The following is a 24513-nucleotide window of genomic DNA, read 5'->3' as shown; positions in this document are numbered from 1 at the left end:
AGGTACCTTATTAATTTATAATGGCAGCTGAGTGAAACATTTTATAGCAGTGATGCATGTTACAGCCTTGCAAGGACTCCCTTCTGAAATCAAGGTTTAATTACAGGAAATTAAAATTTAATTTCTAAACCATTTACTCAAAATTTTCCTCTTTTCATAATCCCTGAAAAATATGGTTATGCCACATGTGACTTGCTATATGAGCACCAGGGTCACTTCAGAATCAAAATGGAGTTATTAAGTGGACCAAAGTTTTGGTGCAGGTTTTATTATAAAAATACCTTGAGAGAAACTAAAAGTGACTGAAGAAATTCAGTCCCGTTTCTGGTTATAAAACATGACAAGCTTGTTTTATTTGTGCTCCTTTACCAAGATTTTGGTTAATAGAAATATTTACAAAAAGAGGTTGGAATAAGATTTAGACATTCTACGTCTTATTAAATTCCAACATCTTTGTGGAGTCGGGAGGCTCCTTACCTTAGATATCACAAGTAGGCTCTGGACTGCTGTGATACACAGGTCTTCTGTATGACACAAGTAGTTTCTGGTGTTTAACCAAGAGATGTAAAACCCATTCTCTGTATCAGTTCAAATCCCTTCTGATCCACTGGCTTCTGCAATGTGGAAAGGTGGGATGCCGAATAAAGAAATGAAGAGTTGTTTACCTAAAGGGCTGTATCCTAGGAGGGAAAGTAAAAGTTCAAGGAATGAGGAATATATTAGAACTATAGAACTATATTAACTATTTAAAACTGGAAATCCAGAACCATGGCAACTATGTAGAACCTGATCAGCATGGTAGATTTTATTTTACATTCCTGCCATGACAATGATATTTAAATGTAATTGCAAATGTTAGCACAAAGAGAGACTGCTTTGATTTTTATAGCAACTAGAAATACTAGAAGAATATTTAAAATATTCTTGATTATGAAAACATTAATTCAGGCAAGTGTAGGTGCTGGGCAATATTCATCATGACCTTCATCTCCTTCTCATGATTGGGCTTTGACTGATGGGGGAATAGAAGTAAATGATGGTCATGGTTCTTTCCACCTTGATTGGTTACTGTCATCCTTTAGGTTCTGGTGGGAGTGGGAAGGAAGGAAATGGAGTGATGGTAGAATGGCAATGGGAGATTATAGGAAAGGAGAAGAAAGGGGAGAGTGGAGGAAGAGATGAGGGTTGATTTGTAGCTGAGAAAGAGAGCATCAGAAAGAAGGACCTGAATGCCACCCAACTCTTCTCCCCAGACTTGAATACCGACTCAGGAAAAGTCCCAGTTAATCCAAGGGCATTAACTCAGCTCAATAGTGTGTAGCTTTTCAGAATCTTGTACCGTTGGTCTTCAACAAAAACATACATATATATATAGTATATATTTGCTAAGCATAAACTTAAAAAACATATGACAATTACTTCATCTCCTTCCAAGGAGTGGTAAAAATGAACTAGGTGACATTTACTTACATTTTTGTTTGTGTTTAGTTTTAAGACAGCCAAAAAGAATATGCACATATTTTCATTAACACTATGGTTCTGTGTAATTTAAACCATAAGCTGGTGCTGATTAATTTCTGCAACAAAGCAGCTTATTAAATATACTGTATCTAGTGTTGTATAAAAATTAATAAAACAAACTTATTTCTAGTTCTGAATCACTGTCCTGTTAGTGTTTAGCATTTTTTATTTATTCTACCCACTGTAAGAAGAAACGGAGAAGAAAGGTCAACATGTATTTTTCATCCTTACTGTTTGGATCAGCCTTTCATTATACAGCTTCCATCCACCCATCCATCCATTCAACAAATATTGAATATGAAGTGCCAACCCTGTACCTGATAGTGTTCTAGATACTGGAGATGTGGAATGAATGAGATAGGAAGGTAAAAGTATAACAGCACAGTGCAAATATGCAAATTTCTAATAGTTTTTTTTAAGCATGGAGCTTTTTATCTTAATCAGGGAGGAAGTCACGATGGAAATCATTGATTACATTATCCCTTTTCAGAACTGGAGGGAAAGCCACACTGATACAAGCAGCTCAGGCTGTCATTTGTTTTATTTCTCAACTGATTAAGAAACTGGTGTTAACTTCCTGAATATATAATCAGGTCAAAGTGTTATTGATAGCAGCTGTCTCAGATTTTCTGTCTCCAGATCAAGTTAGGAACTAAAGTTTTCAAATCTAGGTAATTAATTTTGTAACAATTATTTTTTCCAAGAAGACAAGCAGTGTGTGTCTGTGTGTCTTTGAGATTCCTGGAGTAACAGGAATAAAAATGAGAGACCTTTGATGTCATCTCATCTAATATCCCTTTTGTATAGCAAAGGAGACTGAAGTCCTCAGAAGTTAAAGTAGGAAGAGATCAGCACTAAAGCTACAGTCTTCCAAATCGTAGGCTGGATCTCTTCTAATTATTCCACGTATTTATTACCACTCTGAGCAAATGGTTTTATTATATTCAAGTAAGATATCTTTCAATGATGATTATGATGAAGTTCACCGTATACTTGAAAACATTATTGTAAGTGAAAGAAGATGGACACAAGGCTGCATGCTGAGTGATTCTGCTTATACGAATTGTCCACATTAGGCAAATATATAAAGTCAAAAAGTAGATTAGTGGTTGCCAGACGGTTGGTGGAAGGGGAAATTGGAACTAACTGCTTATAGGTACAGGGTTCCTTTTTGAGGGAATGGAAATGTTCTGGAATTAGATAGTAGTGATGGTTGCACAACCATCACTGAAGTGCACACTTTAAAATAGTAAAGGCTCACACAGAGCCCTCAGCCACGCCGAGGTCTAGGCCACTGAGCAGCTGGGCTGTATCCAAAGGGCCGCCACCGCGTGAGCCGCGTGTCCAGAGATGCCCTTGCTGCCCTCAGAGCCACCCACAGCTCACAGTGACTGCAGGAACCGCCGTCACCACCGCCTGTTTGTCACTTTCAAAGAATTACAGTACCGTACAGTATGCCTCTCTCTTGGAATTGGAGAAACCACGTATCAGCCCATTATCACAGTAGGTGGACCTTCAAGATGGCAGAGACCTAAGACGTGGAGATCATCTTCCTCCCCACAAATACATCAAAAATAGATCTACATGTGGAACAACTCTACAGAACACCTACTGAATGCTGGCAGAAGACCAGACTTCCCAAAAGACATGTGGCTGACAGGGTCTTGGTGCTCTGGCCTGGTGTCCCTCTGAGGTGGGAGAGCTGAGTTCAGGATGTTGGACCACCAGAGACCTCCCGGCCACACGTAATATCAATCGGCGAGGGCTTTCCCAGAGATCTCCGTCTCAACACTAAGACCCAGTTCCACCCAACAGCCAGCAAGCTCCAGTGCTGGACGCCCCATGCCAAACAACTAGCAAGACAGGAACACAACCACACCCATTAGCAGAGAGGCTGCCTAAAATCATACTAAGTTCACAGACACCTCAAAACACACCATCGGACGTGGCCCTGCCCACCACAAAAACAAGATCCAGCCCCACCCACCAGAACACAGGCACCAGTCCCCTCCACCAGGAAGCCTACACAACCTACTGAACGAACCTTACCCAGTGGAAGCAGACACCAAAAACAACGGAAACTATGAACCTACAGCCTGCGAAATGGAGACCCCAAACACAGTAAGTTAAGCAAAATGAGAAGAGAGAGAAACACACAGCAGATGACAGAGCAAGGTAAAAACCCACCAGACCAAACAAATGAAGAGGAAATAGGCGGTCTACCTGAAAAAGAATTCAGAGTAATGTTAGTAAACATGATCCAAAATCTTGGAAATAGAATGGAGAAAATACAAGAAACATTTAATGAGGACCTAGAAGAATGAAAGAGCAAATAAACAATGATGAACAACAGAATAAATAACTTAAAAATTCTCTAGAAGGAATCAATAGCAGAATAACTGAGGCAGAAGAACGGATAAGTGACCTGGAAGATAAAATAGTGGAAATAACTACTGCAGAGCAGAATAAAGGAAAAAGAATGAAAAGCATTGAGGGCAGTCACAGAGACCTCTGGGACAACATTAAATGCACCAACATTCGAAGGATAGGGGTCCCAGAAGAAGAGAAAGAGAAAGTGTCTGAGAAAATATTTGAACAGATTATAGTTGAAGACTTCCCTAATATGGGAAAGAAAATAGTCAAGTCCAGGAAGCTCAGAGTCCCATACAGGATAAATCCAAGGAGAAATATGCCAAGACACATATGAATCAAACTATCAAAAATTAAATACAAAGAAAAAATATTAAAAGCAGCAAGGGAAAAGCAACAAATAACATACAAGGGAATCCCCATAAGGTTAACAGCTGATCTTTCAGCAGAAATTCTGCAAGACAGAAGGGAGTGACAGGACATATTTAAAGTGATGAAAGGGAAAAAACTACAACCAAGATTACTCTACCCAGCAAGGATCTCATTCAGATTCGACAGAGAAATTAAAACCTTTACAGACAAGCAAAAGCTAAGAGAATTCAGCACCACCAAACCAGCTTTACAGCAAATGCTAAAGGAACTTCTCTAGGCAGGAAACACAAGAGAAGGAAAAGACCCACAATAACAAACCCAAAACAATTAAGAAAATGACAATAGGAACATACATTTCAATAAATACCTTAAATGTAAATGGATTAAATGCTCCAACCAAAAGACATAGATTATCTGAATGGATACAAAAACAAGACCCACCTATATGCTGTCTACAAGGTACCCACTTCAGACCTAGGGACACAGAAAGACTGAAAGTGAGGGAGTGGAAAAGGATATCCCATGCAAATGGAAATCAAAAGAAAGCTGGAGTAGCAATTCTCATATCAGACAAAATAGACTTTAAAATAAAGACTCTTATGAGACACAAAGAAGGACACTACATAATGTCAAGGGATCAATCCAAGAAGAAGATATAAAAATTGTAAATATTTATGCACCCAACATAGGAGCACCTCAATACATAAGGCAAATGCTAACAGCCATAAAAGGGGAAATCGACAGTAACAAAATCATAGTAGGGGACTTTACACCCCACTTTACCAATGGACAGATTATCCAAAATGAAAATAAATAAGGAAACACAAGCTGTAAATGATACATTAAACAAGGTGGACTTAATTGATATTTATAGGACATTCCATCCAAAAACAACAGAATACACTTTCTTCTCAAGTGCTCATGGAACATTCTCCAGGATAGATCATATCTTGGGTCACAAATCAAGCCTTGGTAAATTTAAGAAAATTGAAATCGTATCAAGTATCTTTTCTGACCACAAAGCTATGAGACTAGATATAAATATAGGAAAAAAACTGTAAAAAACACAAACACATGGAGGCCAAACAGTACACTAATAACCAAGAGATCACTGAAAAAATCAAAGAGGAAATCAAAAAATACCTAGAAACAAATGACAATGGAAACACGACGACCCAAAACGTATGGGATGCAGCAAAAGCAGTTCTAACAGGGAAGTTTATAGCAATACAATCCTACCTCAAGAAACAAGAAACATCTCAAATAAACAACCGACCTTACGCTTAGGGCAATTAGAGAAAGGAGAACAAAATAACCCCAAAGTTAGCAGAAGGAAAGAAATCTTAAAGATCAGATCAGAAATAAATGAAAAAGAAATGAAGGAAACAATAGCAAAGATCAATAAAACTAAAAGCTGGTTCTTTGAGAAGATAAACAAAATTGATAAACCATTAGCCAGACTCATCAAGGAAAACAAGGAAGAAGACTCAAATCAACAGAATTAGAAATGAAAAAGGAGAAGTGACAACTGACACTGCAGAAATACAAAGAATCATGAGGGATTACTACAAGCAACTATACGCCAATAAAATGGATAACCTGGAAGAAATGGACAAATTCTTAGAAAAGCACAACCTTCCAAGACTGAACCAGGAAGAAATAGAAAATATAAACAGACCAATCACAAGCCCTGAAATTGAAACCGTGATTAAAAATCTTCCAGCAGGGGCTTCCCTGGTGGCGCAGTGGTTGAGAATCTGCCTGCCAATGCAGGGGACACGGGTTCGAGCCCTGGTCTGGGAAGATCCCACATGCCGTGGAGCAAATGGGCCCGTGAGCCACAACTACTGAGCCTGCGCGTCTGGAGCCTGTGCTCCGCAGCAAGAGAGACCCTGATAGTGAGAGGCCCGCGCACTGCAATGAAGAGTGGCCCCCGGTCGCCGCAACTAGAGAAAGCCCTCGCACAGAAACAAAGACCCAACACAGCTAAAAAAAATAAATAAAATTAAAAAAAAAAAATCTTCCAACAAACAAAAGCCCAGGACCAGATGTCTTCACAGGCGAATTCTATCAAACATTTAGAGAAGAGCTAACACCTATCCATCTCAAACTCTTCCAAAATATAGCAGAGGGAGGAACACTCCCAAACTAATTCTATGAGGCCACCATCACGCTGATACCAAAACCAGACAAAGATGTCACAAAAAAAGAAAAGTACAGACCAATATCACTGATGAACGTAGATGCAAAAATCCTGCACAAAATACTAGCAAACAGAATCCAACAGCACATTAAAAAGATCATACACCATGATCAAGTGGGGTTTATCCCAGGAATGCAAGGATTCTTCAATATATGCAAATCAATCAATGTGATAGACCATATTAACAAATTGAAGGATAAAAACCATATGATCATCTCAATAGATGCAGACAAAGCTTTTGACAAAATTCAACACCCATTTATGATAAAAAAATTCTCCAGAAAGTAGGCATAGAGGGAACTTACCTCAACATAATAAAGGACATATATGACAAACCCACAGCCAACATTGTTCTCAATGGTGAAAAACTGAAACCATTTCCTCTAAAATCAGGAACAAGTCCAGGATGTCCACTCTCACCACTATTATTCAACATAGTTTTGGAAGTTTTAGCCACAGCAATCAGAGAAGCAAAAGAAATAAAAGGAAACCAAATCAGAAAAGAAGTAAAGCTGTCACTGTTTGCAGATGACATGATACTCTATATATAGGATCCTAATGATGCTACCAGAAAACTACTAGAGCTAATCAGTGAATTTGGTAAAGTAGCAAGATACAAAATTAATGCACAGAAATCTCTTGCATTCCTATAAACTAGTGATGAAAAATCTGAAAGGGAAATTAAGGAAACACTCCGATTTACCATTGCAACAAAAAGAATAAAATACCTAGGAATAAACCTACCTAAGGAGAAAAAAGACCTGCGTGCAGAAAGCTATAAGACACTGATGAAAGAAATTAAAGGTGATACAAACAGACGGAGAGGTATACCATATTCTTGGATTGGAAGAATCAACATTGTGAAAATGACTATAACCCAAAGCAGTCTACACATTCAATGCAATCCCTATCAAACTACCAGTGACAGTTTTCACAGAACTAGAACAAAAGAATTTCACTATTTGTATGGAAATACAAAAGACCCTGAATAGCCAAAGCAATCTTGAGAAAGAAAAACTGAGCTGGAGGAATCAGGCTTCCTGACTTCAGACTATACTACAAACCTACACTAATCAAGACACTATGGTACTGGCACAAAAACAGAAATATAGATCAATGGAACAGGATAGAAAGCCCAGAGATAAACCCTTGCACATATGGTCACCTTATCTTTGATAAAGGAGGCAAGAATATACAATGGAGAAAAGACAGCCTCTTCAATAAGTGGTGCTGGGGAAAGTGGACAGCTACATGGAAAAGAATGAAATTAGAACACTCCCTAACACCATACACAAAAATAAACTCAAAGTGGATTAAAGACCTAAATGTAACGTCAGACACTATAAAACTCTTAGAGGAAAACATGGGAGGAACACTCTTTGACATAAATCACAGCAACATCCTTTTTGACCCACCTCCTAGAGAAATGGAAATAAAAACAAAAATAAACAAATGGGACCTAATGAAACTTAAAAGCTTTTGCATAGCAAAGGAAACCATAAGCAAGATGAAAAGACAGCCCTGAGAATGGGAGAAAATATTTACAAATGAAGCAACTGACAAAGGATTAATCTCCAAAATATACAAGCAGCTCATGCAACTCAATATCAAAAAAACAAACAACCCAATCCAAAAATGGGCAGAACACCTAAATAGACATTTCTCCAAAGAAGACATACAGATGGCCAAGAAGCACATGAAAAGCTGCTCAACATAACTAACTATTAGAGAAATGCAAATCAAAACTACAATGAGGTATCACCTCACACCAGTTAGAATGGGCATCATCAGAAAATCTACAAACAACAAATGCTGGAGAGGGTGTGGGGAAAAGGGAACCCTCTTGCACTGTTGGTGGGAATGTAAATTGATACAGCCACTATGGAGAACAGTATGGAGGTTCCTTAATAAACTAAAAATAGAACTACCATACGACCCAGCAATCCCACTACTAGGCATATATCCTGAGAAAACCATAATTCAGAAAGAGACATGCACCCCAATGTTCATTGCAGCTCTATTTACAATAGCCAGGACATGGAAGCAACCTTAGTGTCCATCAACAGATGAATTGGATAAAGAAGATGTGACACATATATACAATAGAATATTACTCGGCCATAAAAGGAAACGAAATTGAGTTATTTGTAGTGAGGTGAATGGACCTAGAGTCTGTCATATAGAATGAAGTAAGTCAGAAAGATTAAAACAAATACCGTATACTAACACATATATATGGAATCCAGAAAAAAAAAAAGGTTCTGACGAACCTAGGGGCAAGACAGGAATAAAGACGCAGACGCAGAAAATGGACTTGAGGACACGGGGATGGGGAAGGGTAAGCTGGGACGAAGTGAGAGAATGGCACTGACATATGTACACTATCAAATGTAAAATAGATAGCTAGTAGGAAGCAGCTGCATCACATAGGGAGATCAGCTCGGTGCTTTTTGACCACCTAGAGGGGTGGGATAGGGAGGGTGGGAGGGAGACGCAAGAGGGAGGGGATATGGGGATATATGTATACCTATAGCTGATTCACTTTGTTATACAACAGAAAGTAGCACACCATTGTAAAGCAGTTATACTCCAATAAAGATGTTAAAAAAACAGTAAATTGTACGTTATAGGAAATATTTCTGAATAAAAAACGCTAGTAAAAATCACCACATAAAAATGTATTTTAGAAAGCTATAAGTGTGTTGATGTATTAGCTGTGTGTTTACGTAATTCATCCAAGATACTTTTTCCAGTCTTTGCCCCAAGTCTCTCTCAGGTTTTTTATTTGTTAATACAGTTGGTTAAGGGAAGGAAAATACTGATTCGACATATTTTAAAATTTAAGGTACTGCTTTATTGATCTTCCTCCTCTTTCCCCCTATTAATCATGGGACAACAGTTACTGTTGGCGGAGTAGGATTGCGCAGGAAATGAATAGACTATCCTCATAACTTACACATATAACTGTTCATTTTGAACAGTTTTTATGGGTCTTATATTCCGCTAGGCAATAAAATTTAGTTTATCCTAAGACAGAAAGGAACAAAAATCAACCAACACTTCCATTAAAGGCCTTGTGGTAACCTGCAATACTTTTTCCAAGCAATGAAGTATGAGTTCACCTTTCACTTCTATCCCCATCTGTATTTTTGCTTCCCAAAGGTAATCACTGCCAACTTATCCTACAGAAGAAAAATGGAAAACGATACACTGTCCTAAAACTAGTCAAAAAGGAAGCTGCAGTGGCTATGTTTTCAGAGGAAATTTTAAAGCAAAGAGTATTTACCAAGGATAAATAAGGTTATTTTATAATTTAAAGGAGTCAGTACATCAACAAGACATAATAAGCCTAAATAGTCATGCAGCTAATAACAAAATTTAAAAATAGAGGTGTAAGGAAACAGACAAATCTCTAATTATAGTCGGTAATGTTAATACCCCTCTCTCAATGATTGATAGAACAAGTAGGCAGAAAATCAGTAAGGATAGAGAAGTATGGAAACTGTTAACCAAATTAACCTAGTAGATATTTATAGGGCACTCCACCCTCAGAGAGCAGCATATACATTGTTTGCAAGTGCACGTGGAACATTTACCAGGGCAGACCATATTCTGGGACATAAAATGAGTCTCGATATACAAAATATGTTCACTGGCCACAATGGAATTAAATTAGAATTCAGTAACAGAAATATCTCTGGAAAATCCGTAAGTGTTTGGAAACTAAATTATAGACTTCTTTAATGCTGGATCAAAGAAGAAATCAAAGGGGAGCTTAAAAATTATGGTGAACTGAATAAAAATGGAAACACATCAACAATTGTAGGATACCATGCAGTACTTACAGGGAATTTTATAGCACTAAATGCCTATATTAGAAAGGAAGAAAGGTATTACCCTCAGCTTCCACTTTAAGAAAATAGAAAAAGAAGAAAACATAAATAAGGAAATGAAAAATATCAGATCAGAAGCTAATGAAATAGCAAAACAGGAAATCAGTAGGGAAAATCAGTGAAACCGAAAGCTGATTCTCTGAGAATATCAATGAAATTGGTAAATCTCTAAGCAGACTGATCAGGAAAAGATGAGAAGAGGACACAGATTGCTAATATCAGGAATGAGAAGTGACATCAGGTGACAGCACTACATACTCTATAGCTACTAAAAGAAAAATAAGGGACTATCATAAACAACTTGTATCAATAGACAGCTTAAATGGTCAAATTCCTTGAAAGAGACAAACGACCAAAGCTCAATCAAGAAAAAATAGGTAACTTGAAAAAACCCTAGAACTCTTACAAAAGTTGAATTTGTAGTTTCTCACAAAGAAATTTCCAGGCTCAGATAGCTTCACTATTGAATTCTGCAAATATTTAAGGAAGAAACAGTACCAAATCTATAAAACTCAGAAAATCACAGAGAAATGAATACTTTCTAACTCATTCTGTGGCCAGTATTACTCTGACGCAAACCATACAAAAGTATTGTAAGAAAAGAAAACTTCAGACCAACATCCCCCATGAATATTGATGGAAAAATTCTAAAAAATTTTTTACCAATTAAAATCAACAATACATACAAAAGGATGATATATCTTGACCAAGACACTTAAGAAAATGACAAGCTACAGACTAGGAGAAAATATTTACTATGCATATATCTGATAAAGGACTTGTATCCAAACCATATTTTTTTAAAACTCCAATATAGAGAATATAAGACTATATTATATTTCTCTAATAACTAGTGACGTTGAGCATCTTTTCATGTGCCTCTTGGCCATCTGTATGTCTTCTTTGGTGAAGTGTCTATTTAGGTCTTCTGCCCATTTTTTAATTGGATTGTTCGGTTTTTTTTTATATTGAGCTCCATGAGCTGTTCGTATATTTTGGAGATTAATCCTTTGTCGTTTCATTTGCAAACATTTTCTCCCATTCTGAGGGTTGTCTTTTTGTCTTGTTTATGGTTTCATTTGCTGTGCATATGGCTGATTCACTTTGGTGTACAACAGAAACTAACACAGTATTGTGAAACAATTATACTCCAATAAAGATCTATTAAAAAAAAGACTATATTATATTATTAAGAAATCAATAATAAATTTTTTAAATGGGCAGAAGATTTGAACAGATACTTCACCAAAGAAGATATATGGATGGCAAATAAATACATGAAAATATGTTCTCCTATTATTCAGTCATTAAGGAATTATAAACTAAAGCCACAATGAGGTAGTACTGCACTCCTACTAGAATAGCTAAAATTAAAAAGGCTGACTGTACTAAGTGATGGTGAGGATGTGAAGGAACTGGAGCTCTCATACACTGCTGGTGGAAATATAAAATAGCCCCACCACTTTGGAGAACAATTTGGTGGTTTCTTTAAAAGTTAAACTGTATATGATCCAACCATTCTACTCCTAGGTATTTATCCAAGAGAAGAAAATGCATATCTCCATTCAAAGACTTGTACATAAATGTTCATAGCAACTTTATTTGTAACAGCCCAAACTGTCAACAGCCAATTGTCTATTGTCATGTGAAGGGATAAATAAATTATAGCATATCCCTACAATGAAATACTATTCAGGAATAAAAACAAATGAGACATTGCTACAATGTGGATGATTGTTAAAATACTTATGCTGAGTGAAAGAAGCCTGACCAAAAAGAATATATAGTGTATATGTACTCCAGTTATAGAAAATTCTGGAATGTGCAAACTAATCTATGTTGACAAAAAGCAAGTCAGGTGTTATCTGGGAATAAATGAGGAGGACAGGAAATGGCAGAGGAAGGGATTGCCAAGGGACAGAGGAAAGTTTTAGGAGTGATGGATATGTTCACTTTTTTGATTGTTGTGATAGTTTCACAGGTATGCACGTGTATACATATATGCACATAGATGTCTAAATCTATCCAACTGTACACTTTAAGTACATTTTGGTTTTTGTTTATCATTTATCCTTCAATAAAGCAGTATAAAGAAAGAGAAGCAATGAAATAATCTCTACAACACAGTGGAAAATTTTCAAAAGAAAATGAAAGCTATATGCATGAGGATATCTTTATTTCAGGGCAATAAAAAATTGAAGCAAAGTTATATGATTTAAATGTCCAATGACAGAAGAATGCTTAATGGAATATTATATTGCCTCCATTAAAATGATAATTCTATCCCATAATGTTAATTTAAATTAGCAGAATTTAAAATAATGTATGCACAAGTTTAATAGCTATATTGCAATAAGCAAACTGACAACGGAGAAACGCATGAGGTAGGTTTAGATCTCAATCCCACCACTGACTAGCTATGTACCCTAAACTTAGGTTTCTTATCTAGAAAGTGGGAGTAATAATAACTTCCTAAAAAATTGTGAGAATTAAATGTGAAACTATGAAGAATATGCCTAGGACAGAGTAGGCATTCAATAAAAGGTACCTTTGTAAAAGTTGAAGAGCTGTAAAGTGTGTGTGTGTGTGTGTGTGTGTGTGTGTGTGTGTGTGTGTAATGCACAGTCCTTGGAAGAGGGTGACAACTTCAAGCAGTGTTGTCCTTACCAGTAAGCAGGGAAGGAGGAGCTGGGGAGTAAGACAGTTGGGGTTTTAAAGTTGCATATTACCAGTAAGAACTTTCCCATGTATTAGGATATTTTGTGGAATATAGAAATGTTTCCATTTGTTGGAAAAATCCAGAAGACTGATTTCTTTCTTTTTAAAACCTCATTATGCCTTGCTTTCAGGCATGATCTATGATACACAAATCTCATTGTAAAGAGAGACAAGTTAGGGGATAGTTTTTCCCCTGACAGAAAGGATTGTTTGTTTTGCTAAAGGATTGTTTGTTGCTAAGGACTTGGATGATAGTTATTTTCTAAGAATGGCTCTGCAGTGCGGCCATATTTTCAAAATTCCCTTTTACATACAGAAGTAACACATTTGCTGCGTATATTGAGTATTCATCAGGCCTCCAAATGAACATGTAAATGGTGCTAGAGGGAGAAAAAGGTGGTTTGGGGTGTACAGGAGTCAGGGAGGATTCAGGCTAGAAGCTGAAGAACAGAGAAAGCCAGCTGAGACTGGCTCCCAGTAAATCACCTTCTTGCCTACAGATTTCCCACCCAGCAGAATCCTTAGGTCATTTTGGTGACTAGCTGCGAATAACAGCCTTCTAAGAGTTTCAGATTTCAATCAAGAGTCACATTTGAACTTTTGCAAATATGACTAAGGTGTGCCCAATTTTATAGCAAACTTGGACCCAGGGTCAGGTACACAACAGAAGGCAAGCCTTACTGGAAGGTTCTGCTTTGCTTTTGCATTTTATTGTCATGATTTTTCACAGTTTGTCTTATACCACCTTGTTACTTAATTCCCACACCTTGGAGGGAAAAATGTGTAATATTTTAATATTTATGTTACAGATACTTAACATTATGTTTCTGCATAGGTGTTGCCAAGATAGCAAAGCCAACCTTTATTTATAGAGGGTAGAAAATATAAATCTGTCTAAAATCTTTCGTGAAATAAAGGTCTTAATATTTCCAGAGTTGATGTTGGTGCCTACTCTTGGAGAGGCTTAGAGAAGCGTTGTCAATACAATGTGCCATTGTTTTAGGTTTCCTATCCACGACTTGCTTTTTTCCCCAACTTCCCTCTCTTTTGGCAACTTCTCCTCGCATTCTGTCCTACATTTGGCCCCGAGACAGTTGAAAGCTTTGCAAGTTGATTTTCCATTCCCATCTGAATTTTAGCTTAGCCGTGGAACTGTTTTCCATGTGTTTTTAATCATTTGTCCATGTGTTATGAGCTTATAGGGACAATATGTTTCCCCCAATCTGCCTGCATTGTATAAGCAGAAACTGGCAAGGTGGCCAGTGGGGGAACAGTTTTCAGAAGTTGCCCCCTACATTCATTTCTGTTGGTGATACACCATCCCCATCTTCCAACTGGAGGAAAACAATTTACAAGCTGCATAAAGTTAACTAACACAGAGTCCACTGGCCTGAGTTGCCTTTTCTCAACGTATAATTATCTTTCAGAAGAGATTTGCCTGGGAACTGTGGCTGGTATGACAAAGTTCAAAGACCTACTCTGAGACTGTGGCCAGGCTGGGAAATAAAGTTTTATTCTGAGTCTTCCGAGATTCAGTGGAAATTTGATTTTAAAATAGGGTCTAAACACAGAGAATTAAGGATAAGTTCTCCAGGACAAAGAGATACCTCTTAGAAAGTAAAGCACAACAAGGACCCATGTCAGAAGTTGCTGTCCAAAATTTTTACTGGATTTGGTATGTTAAAGCAAACATTCATTAAAAAAAAAAGAGCAAACATTCATTAACCTAAGTGTAGAGCAAGGAGCCAGGAACGGGAAAGAAACAAAAATACATTAAACAAAATCCCTGTTCTCAAAGTCTGTGTCAGACTGTTGTCAATGCAGTCTCCAGCAAACACAGACCTTGCCTCCAAGGAGCCTTCTCCCCCGGTTGGGAAGACACACACGCATCCAAATTAAGTCAATGCTGAGGAATTGCCAAGTGGCAGAGTAAAGAAGGCACTTGGCTATTGGAGCCCCAAATAAATCCTGGTGTTATGGGAAAGGTGACTCCCTGTAAATCCTCTACTCTCAGAAAGCTGGCTGGATGGCAGGTCTGCTCTTGGAGGTTAAAATTTCAGGTTTCTCATAGCTCTTTTGCCTACTCTGACCTCCCTTTCTTTCTCCATTTTATTTAGGACCAAATTCATGAGAAGTGATTTGAATGTTGCCGAGAGTTCTAATAGCTACACGGAGGCATGGGTGATCCTGGGAAGAAAGATTTAAAGGAGGGCTGCAGCAAAAAGCTAGACTTCAGTGGGTTGATATGTCAGTGGACGTGAGAAAGTAGAGTTTGGGTTTGGACAATTCTTTCCAAAGTTTGCCTGGGAAGGCAGAAGACAATACTGAAGAACAGAACCTGGAAACCTTTATGAAATCAAAGAGATATTTTTAAAATTTCAAGACAAGCACGCACTATATAAATGCTAATAAGAGGCAGCCAGTGGAGTGAAGGGAGTTTGATGATATGGGACGAGACTATTAATAAAGTAGGTTGGAAAGGGTGGATTTCAAGAGCAGAGTGGAAAGGAGGAATGAATTGTTGTTGTTTGATGATCAAGTCAAAGGAAACGCTCCCATCTGATGGCTTCTATCCTTCTCTGTGGAAGAAGGGGTGAGTTCATTTGCTGAAAATGTTGAAAGAGGCAGAGCAGTCAAAGGTTTGAGATTATCAGAGAAGATTTTTAAATAATCTACCTGGAAAATGAAGAGAGAGTTGACTAGAGTCATACAAAAGACTGCTGGGCAGAATTGAGGGTTCAGTTAAGATGGGAGATAATTTATATAGAATCAATTTTCGCCATTTTGTAATTGTCTCTGCCAGCATTCCATAGCCCAGAAGTGGCCCAGGAAAGAGGGAAAGCTGGGTGTTTCCAGGGTTGGAATTTTACTAGATCATGCAAGAGAAAGAAAAAGGGACAAGGAAGTTGGGAATATTGCAAAAATTTGAAGTGATGGGCCATGGATCCGAGCTGGATAGGGAAGGAAGTGAAGACCAGAGGATTTATATTCATTCATTCACAAATATTTTGAGCATCTATTACACAGAAGGAACTATTTTAGGGCCTGAGATGGTGACTAAGAAAGGCAGAGCCCCTACTTTCATGGACTTTAAAATCTAAAGTGGAGACAAATGTTAAACAAATGTTCATACAAGTAATTATTTAACTGCAATTGTGGTAGCACTATTATAAGGATAAAGCAGAAAACAGATGCTGTGGAAACAACTGAGAGAACAGAAACAACAGAAAGTTGTCCTGAGAGAGCGGAATGTGAAATTTACAGTTTAGAGGTGGAGCAATTCCTGGGAATAACAGGGGTCAGAATGTAAAGGGGATGGAGAGGCCAGGTGGAGTGGAATCATCAGATTTCAGCCAGGGTACTGAATAGGACATCATGTAACACCGATGGCATGTTATTGGTCAGGCCCATCCATGTGGATCCTGAAGTTACCCAGGGTAATAACAGGATCTGGGGTGAAAAGAAAGGCAATGAGCCAGATGAGGAAAGCATGGCAGGTGGTATTTTTTCTGGCAAGGTTTAGGGACATGAAGTTAAGTACCTGAGATCATGAGGCTTAATAAACTGTAAGGCAGAGCCAGATAAAGTTTTTCTGGCTTCAAATCTGGAGCTGCTTCCACTTACATTACCCTTTCTGAGAGCAGCTTTCTGCAAAATGAAAAATGATCCAGGTAAATTTTAAGGATTAGGAAGAAGGAGCATGACAGATGTTTAGCATCAGTGAAGGCATCCTGGACTAGCTATAAATAGAGGCTGTAGGCAGTGGGGGATGGATGGATGGTGGATGGTGGGGCACATAGTGAAGTCGCCTTGGCTGCCTTGGCCTACTTCTCAGATCTGTAGGAGCCCTCTATGCGATTTTGGTAAGTAGCTTATTTGTCAAATTTAGGTATTGTCCATGACTTGTGCATAGTAATAGATACATCCCCAGTTGCAAAAAGTAAAATGCTTCTTTAAGGTGTGGGAGTGTTTTGGACAGAGAGCAATAAGATCACTGAAACTGCTGACAGAATAATCCGACCTTAAAATGTAACGCTGAGATCAGTGCTGAAGAGTGGAAATGGGGAGATTTTATAATATGGTACACCATTTGGTATTTGTCCTTTTCTATTGTCTACATATTTTTTCTCTTTGAGTGACGTATTAGTTTGCTACGGCTGCCATAACAAAGTACTACAGACTTGGTGGCTTAAACAATAGAAATTTATTTTTTCACAGTTCTAGAGGCTGGAAGTCCAAAGTCAAGGTGTTGGTAAGGTTGTTTCCTTCTGAGGGCTCTCTTCTGGGAACGTAGACAGCCGTCTTCTCCTTATGTCTTTACATGGTCTTTCCTCTGTGTGTGTCTTTGTTTCAATCTCTTTTTCTTATGAGGACATCAGCCTTATTGGATGAAGCCCCACCCTAAAGGCCTCATTTAAATTTAATTACCTCCCTAAAGGCCCTATCTTCAAATACAGTCACATTCGGAGGTACTGGGGGTTATGACTTCAACATGTAAATTAGGGGGAAGACACAATTCAGCCCATAAGCGGTAACAATTTTAAACGATTGAATATAAATAAGTTGACAACACTGATGGCCTCCACGGCAGGGCAGGAAGCCTGGGAGTTCAGAGGAAGATTTACATTTTACCATACAATTTTTTGTATAATCTCAATTTTGTTGCTACACCTACTTATTACCTAATCAAAAATAAAAGAAAAAATTTGCATGACATCTATTGCACTACCTTGTGCAATATTTATTTGCAAATGTTTATTGAATAAAATTAGCAGAAACACAGTGTGACAGTCCACCGTGCCTTTGGGATTTGGATCTACCTGAAAGTCCCTGATCACTAGGGATACTAGGAATGTTGTGTGCCTAGGTTTTCCTTGTGTAACTCATTTTGAATAAACTATACTCTCCCTCTAGATTGCAAACTTCATCAGGCCTGGACAAGGACACCCTCACTGTTTTATCCTCAGGACCTAGCACAGAGTTGGCACTCAAATATATGCTGTATGAATGAGTGTAACCATGAGTTCAATAAGTGAAGTAGCTTTGGGGAAGGAGGCCTTCCTAATGTTTTCTTTCCATAGAAAGTGGAAAGGAGGGGAGTGGAGAGGGAGAGAGAGCTATATTTTAAATAATTTACTAAACTAAATCAGGATAAAGGGTTTAAGGGGAAACCACGTACCCTAATTTGCTGTCTTCCTTGTCCTTTGGAAAAGAAGAGAAAGATTTTGCCTTCTTTTGAGTTCTTTTTAAATAATCTAAACACCCATGGTCCTGTGGCTATTCTCTATTTTGAAAAGAGAGAGAGTTTTGAGGCAATGGCATGTACCCTAGACAGATTTCTTCCACAAAGCCATCAGCCCAAATTCCCCTTTCTGTCTCCCAGTTTTAACTCTAATGCCTATCTCCTACCCCAACGCTGCCTCTCACCTTTTGTTGATTTAGGTCTGGGGTTTTTACAGAAGAACTGAGTTTCTCTGTTTCCCCTTAGAGAGTACTGGACTTCTTTTAGCTCCTTCCTGAGAGTCTGTAAGAGGGACAGGAAAACATAGCTGTTACTGTTGTCTCACAGGCACACTGGGAGCTCCACCCAGCCCTGAAGACATCCTAGTGCCTAGGAAGCCAGGTCAAGTTGAACTCAGAGTTCAGATCATGCCGAGAATGAATTGTAAATCAGAAAGAATGAAGGATGAGATTGGACCCTCTGGCTTGCACGAAGACTTGAGGTGGTCCCAGAAGGCGGATTTAGGCAGGCTTGGGCTCTTGAAAGCTCAGGCCTGCCTTCCGCTGTGGCATTTGGTACTAAGGACACCAGCAATTTGTGGTGCTCTCTCCACACAGCTGCTCCCTGCTGTGTCTGGAGACCCCCTCCACACCTATATCTCCATTTGGCTTCATCCAAATTGGGAGGTCACTGTATGCTTGTATGACTGAAGACCCACACCAAAATGTTTATGTTTTTAAGAGTAAACTATAATGTACCACAGACACAGCTTTAGAACTGATGTAAGGACACAGTGGTGAAAGGAGAATGTCATCTGCCCTTAACTGTAAAAGGCAGGGGTTGAAGATAGACTTCTGTACCATAGTACTCGTCACAGAAGGCTTTACTTTGCTAGATTTACCCTTCAAGATATTTGCACATTTTCTCAACAGGAATGACAGAACAGCAAAAGGAAATGCTCCATGAGTAATTTTTAAATGACATTTATAAACACCAAAATTAGTATCAGAAGAAGAGGGGTTTAGGACTAAGGAAAGGATAAATATGCATAACTGACATCCCTACAGCTAATTTAATAAAGTTATAAAATGTGTGATACCACTAGACTACTTGAGGGCAGGAAGTAAGTTTTCATCATTTTCTATCATATTCTAGTATCTAATATGATGCTTGGCCCACAAAGTGAGTCTTCTACAAATTTTAATTCAAAAGAAATTATCTGAATTGTACCTTATGTTCAGAGACAAGCAACCTGAGACCCCGAGTAGAATTTCTAGAATAGTCTTCAGTCTGGGGAAAAACTGTGATTGATGGCAATGGAACTTCAGGCACAGAAAAGTAAAGTCTAAAAGGAATCAGGAAACATATCATAGTTAGCTCCCACACCATATTTATAATTAAGTGGTCAGCTAATATAAATTATGTAATTTATATTTAGAGTGGCTAGCTCTGGAAGGCCTATTGCATTGGATGGCTGAGGGAAATTAAGAAATTCAAACAGCAGGCAATTTTTAAAAAACACTTTAAAAGAAATGGCAAATACTAATGTTCATTTAGTATGAATCAACTGTACCTTAAGTAATACTAGCACAGGTTCTATGGGTACTTGGTACAAGTAAAATATATCTCTTCTGATAGATTTCTGGAAAAATGATGGTTCATTTTAAAATAATTCATTATTGTAGGTAAAAGGACTTGACGCTTTGTCTGACAGAAATCATGCCTGACTATTAAGAAGAACATTAGTGTCTGAAAAAAATACTCGAATGGGTCACTTCTTGGAAAGAAAGATTAATCGGTACTGAAAAAAAGGGAGGGGCATGTTCCAGGCTTATGTGTGTTACTGAAAGCAAGCAATATGGTGATTAAATTAAAAGGGGAGAAATACAAACAAGTACTGAGTCAATTCCCAATGGAAATACTGTTCAGTTAGTGTAGAGGGTAGATTGAACTCAATTCTGGGGTTCCATTTTTGTGGATATGTTCCTTTCTCATACCCTCATCTGATTTATAACATTTTTGAATGATAGTCATCTAACAAATTTTCCTTTGATCCCTGAAGAGTCATGTTTGCCTTCATCTTTATTTAACCTGGTCATCAATTACTGCAGAATAAAGATGATGTGGATTCTGTAAGGTAAAGAATGGACCAGCCAGCTTCATGCCCAGAGCTATCAAACCTGGTTCTTAGAATCCACGTTCTCAAGTCTGGCTCTTTGTTTAGAGAAATTTAAAAAAAAAAGTCAATAGGGTGGCTTGAGGCAAAGACACTTCCCCATCCTCAGTGAGGGCTAATGAGCTGTCAGTCTATTACTTAGGATCCTGTTGAGAAATTTGTGAACAATTGAAAAAGCTTATCTGATGATTGACCAGTTGTGAAATTTAGCACCAAGTATTTGATTCTTAAGGTGAGGGGATTACTCGGAATTGTGAGTCTCCACGTGTGGAAAAGGAGCATATACTCCCTTTACTGTTACCATGCAAAAATCAACAACCCTAACCACATCTCAGTAACAGGGAGTGTCCTCTGCTCAACGAATTTAACATCCCTCTATTTCTTCCTTTCCCTTTCTTACAACTTTTATATACTTCTTTGGCTGCTTCTGTGTGTGTGTGTGTGTGTGTGTGTGTGTGTGTGTAGAGCCTAACAGCCTGATCTTTGGCGAAATGTATGCGCTAATTTTTATCTGATATACTTCTCTCTTTAAAACATGTCTGTTCTATCCCAGCACAAAGCAGATGCACCACAAATGTTACCTGACTCTGGTCCTTGTAACAACAGTGATGGGAAATCCGGGGCAAAGAATGTGTTGTTTTCACTAATACTGCTCTTTAAATCTCAGACGATAAAGTGTCAGCTAATTACCCCCTGGGTCCCCGGCTTTCACTGAGGCCTACTAAAATACACAAAACCAAAATGAAGGCAGGACACCATTAGCACTACATAATTCAAGCAAACAAGGAATGTGTTTACTCTGCCTGGCTACTGACCACCTGCCTTCCCATCCCACAAGGCAGGTATCTATATATAACATCTCCCTGTTCACAGTCCTGCAGAGAGTGAACCGTCTTTTGGGGCCTCACCATCTGTGAATCTGCAAGAAGCTTCGGCCCCAACAGCATGCATCTTCCCTTTCTTCAGCTGCTGCTGCTTCTGCCTCTAGGGAAGGCTGCAAGGCACGGGGATGGCCGCCAGAGTCAGAATTCTGTTTCTCTCTTGCTCCTAGAAAGGCATCGCAGAGAGCTGTCCTTGGGCAACCATGAGGAAGCTGAGGAGAAGCCAGATCTGTTTGTGGCCGTGCCACACCTAATAGGTGCCAGCACTGCAGGGGAAGGCCAGAGGCAGAGAGAAAAGATGCTGTCCAGGTTTGGGAGGTTCTGGAAGAAGCCTGAGAGAGAGCTGCACCCACCCCAGGGCTCAGTCAGTGAGCAGTTCTTCCCTGGGACCCAGGGTCTCACTCAACCAGAGGATGGGATGCCAATGGAGAAATCTCCTCTTCGGGAAGAAGCCAAGAAATTCTGGCACCATTTCATGTTCAGAATGAGTCCAGCTTCTCAGGGGATCATCCTGCCCATCAAAAGCCATGAAGTGCATCGGGAGACCTGTAGGACGGTGCCCTTCAGCCAGGTATTTGTTCTGGGTGGGGAAGGGGTCCAGGTTTTCAGGAGGGGGTGGACAGCTGGGACGGGTGGAAAGTAGGGGACGAACGTGCCAGGAGCCTGAGTCTCACCTCATTCCCAGATTTGGTCCTTGGGCCTTCATCAGTGGATTTGGCAAAGTACGATCATACTCCCTAAATTTCTTTCCAACCTTGGAAACGCTACAAGAATGGTATGATGGTACTGCTAATAATAGTAATCATTCATACTGACGGCATAGAGCTTTGTTTTATGGGGTTTTATTTATTTATTTTTACATCGGGGTGGTCTTATCTGGAGAGATAATTGACTGTACCCCCAGTTAGGAAACTGGGAATTTAGAGCAATCACTAGAACTTCTCTCTAGCTACATCTCTACACTCTATTAGGATATGGATGAGCAGGTGGATTCCATCTGTAGATAAGATGGGATACATTGGATTCCTCCCCAAACATGCATGTAGGATGGTCTTAACCCCCGTATTTCACACCTAACTACTTCATAGGTCTATAAAATATGTTGAGGTTGTCAGGTAGAAGTTGCCATATTAGTTCTAGCATTACTATCACAAAAATGATTTAATTTAACGTATTTTCTCATAAGCTTTCAAAAAGTAATCTTGATGTGAAATCACATTTCCTCCTCTTAGAAATGCCTGTTTCCCAGTTCATGTTGTGTTGGCTGATTTGCAGCTATTATGATTGATTCCACACTATTAAGACAAAGGAGCATTCTACTATCTACTGCCTCCAGTCAGTCCTGGCAAAGCCCACACTCCAAATGTTAAATTAAAATTGAGAAATTGCATCAGGTCCTTAAACACAAAGATACTGAACCAAAAGCAATGCAGGATAGAGTAAAATTTTACAGTCCAGTAAAGCTACCCAATTAAGCAGGCAGTATTATAAGGTAATTGACTGTGTAAGGCAGTTAAGTATTCTGAAAAGGCAAGGATATGTAGAAACAACAAGTCAATGATCAAATAATAATGACTGCTTTATTGGCCCATGTATAATTAGAAAATTGCTCCTAAGAATTGGGCAATCAAATTTCCTTTGAACTCTTATTGTGAATTTATCGCTAATTACATTAAAAATAAGGTGTTTGGCTCATATATTTTGAAGGACACATAAAGCTAGGTGTATGGGGTTATGGGAGAGGCAAAGATGATGTCATGCATGATGATTTAGAGGGACAGGTGCTGCAACTTTGCTCCATGCAACTTAATAGATTTGAATGTACTATAAGTACTATAAAATAGGACAGAATTAAACTCTGGATGTTCTGATCTATTCTATGAGCAATTGAACAAATATGTATTGAGAATTTATTTTGCACAATGCACTGTGAAGAGTAGAAGGGCAAGGCACATTACTTATAAGAAGCTAGCCATTAGAATTTTCAGACAGGTAACACCCAATTAGACAAAATTTCTTAGAGCTTGGCATTTAAGTGTACAGTAAAATATTTTCATATTACCTTAGGTATTTCCTACAGGCTAATTTATTAATGTATCCAATAAAAAAAATTTAGTTAAGGTAGCTCCATGCTCTTAAGATACCATCACTTGATTATTGCAAACTGTATCCAACACTGGAAAGATTTTTAAACCTTTTTTTTTTTTTTTGCCACTGCACTGCACATGGGATCTTAGTTCCCTGACCAGGGATCGAACCTGTGCCCCCTGTATTGGGGGTGTGAAGTCTTAATCATTGGTCTGCCAGGGAAGCCCCTGGAAAGACTTTTAAATTTTAGTCTAAGTTATCCTTGCTTACAGTCTATAGCTTCGGCATCATGTATGGTAAAGAAATGACTCAAGATGATTTAATGGAGATGTGTTTGCCTTTTAGACTATCACCCATGAAGACTGTGAGAAAGTGGTTGTACAGAACAACCTTTGCTTTGGAAAATGCGGGTCTGTTCGTTTTCCTGAAGCTGCGCAGCACCCCTACACCTTCTGCTCCCACTGCCTGCCTGCCAAGTTCACCACGACGCGCTTGCAGCTCAACTGCACTGGCCTGGCCCCCGTGGTCAAGCTGGTGATGCTGGTGGAGGGGTGTCAGTGCAAGGCGAAGCCAGAGCAACAGCATGGCCACCCCGAACAGGCTGGCTTTCAGGCAGAATTTCACGTCCAGGATCCCTTTATCCCAGGACTTTCAACATAAAAAAAGCCATCCCGCGATTATCAGCAAAGTTGCTGGTTATTCAGTCTGAAATGTTAAGTGGGTATGTAATATTTTAAGAGAAATGTGGTTTACAAAGTAAGAACGATTTAGAGGTCATGGCATTCATCTAGTTACCGGTGCACATTTGGGATCTGGTCTTGACTCTGCCGCTAACTGGCTATAGGATGTTAACAAGTTACAGAAGCTTTCTCCCCCTTACATTTTTCATCCATAAAGGAGGGACTTGAACTAGATGATTGCTAAGGTCCTTTCCGGTACTAATATTACATGATCTATTGTCTACAAGTTTTGGTAAAAGCCTTCCATCTGAAGAAGGAAAAGAAACTAGACCATAAAAATGGGTTTCTTTAATAGCTTGTCAAAGCATTAGCAAAAAACTATATGTATAT

At 38.7% G+C, this 24513-nt stretch overlaps 1 protein-coding gene across 1 annotated transcript; it reads left to right on the top strand.

Moving 5' to 3' along the window:
* Positions 1-21419: 21419 nt before the first annotated feature.
* CER1 (cerberus 1, DAN family BMP antagonist) lies at positions 21420-24103 on the top strand. Its single transcript, XM_068553561.1, has 2 exons — positions 21420-21926; positions 23789-24103. Exons 1-2 carry the CDS (start codon positions 21420-21422, stop codon positions 24101-24103), a joined length of 822 nt encoding a protein of 273 aa, XP_068409662.1.
* Positions 24104-24513: the final 410 nt, after the last annotated feature.

This window comes from Eschrichtius robustus, chromosome 10, assembly GCF_028021215.1.
Source record: "Eschrichtius robustus isolate mEscRob2 chromosome 10, mEscRob2.pri, whole genome shotgun sequence".
NCBI classification, from domain to species: domain Eukaryota; kingdom Metazoa; phylum Chordata; class Mammalia; order Artiodactyla; family Eschrichtiidae; genus Eschrichtius; species Eschrichtius robustus.
This window is presented reverse-complemented; position numbering and strand designations above follow the sequence as displayed.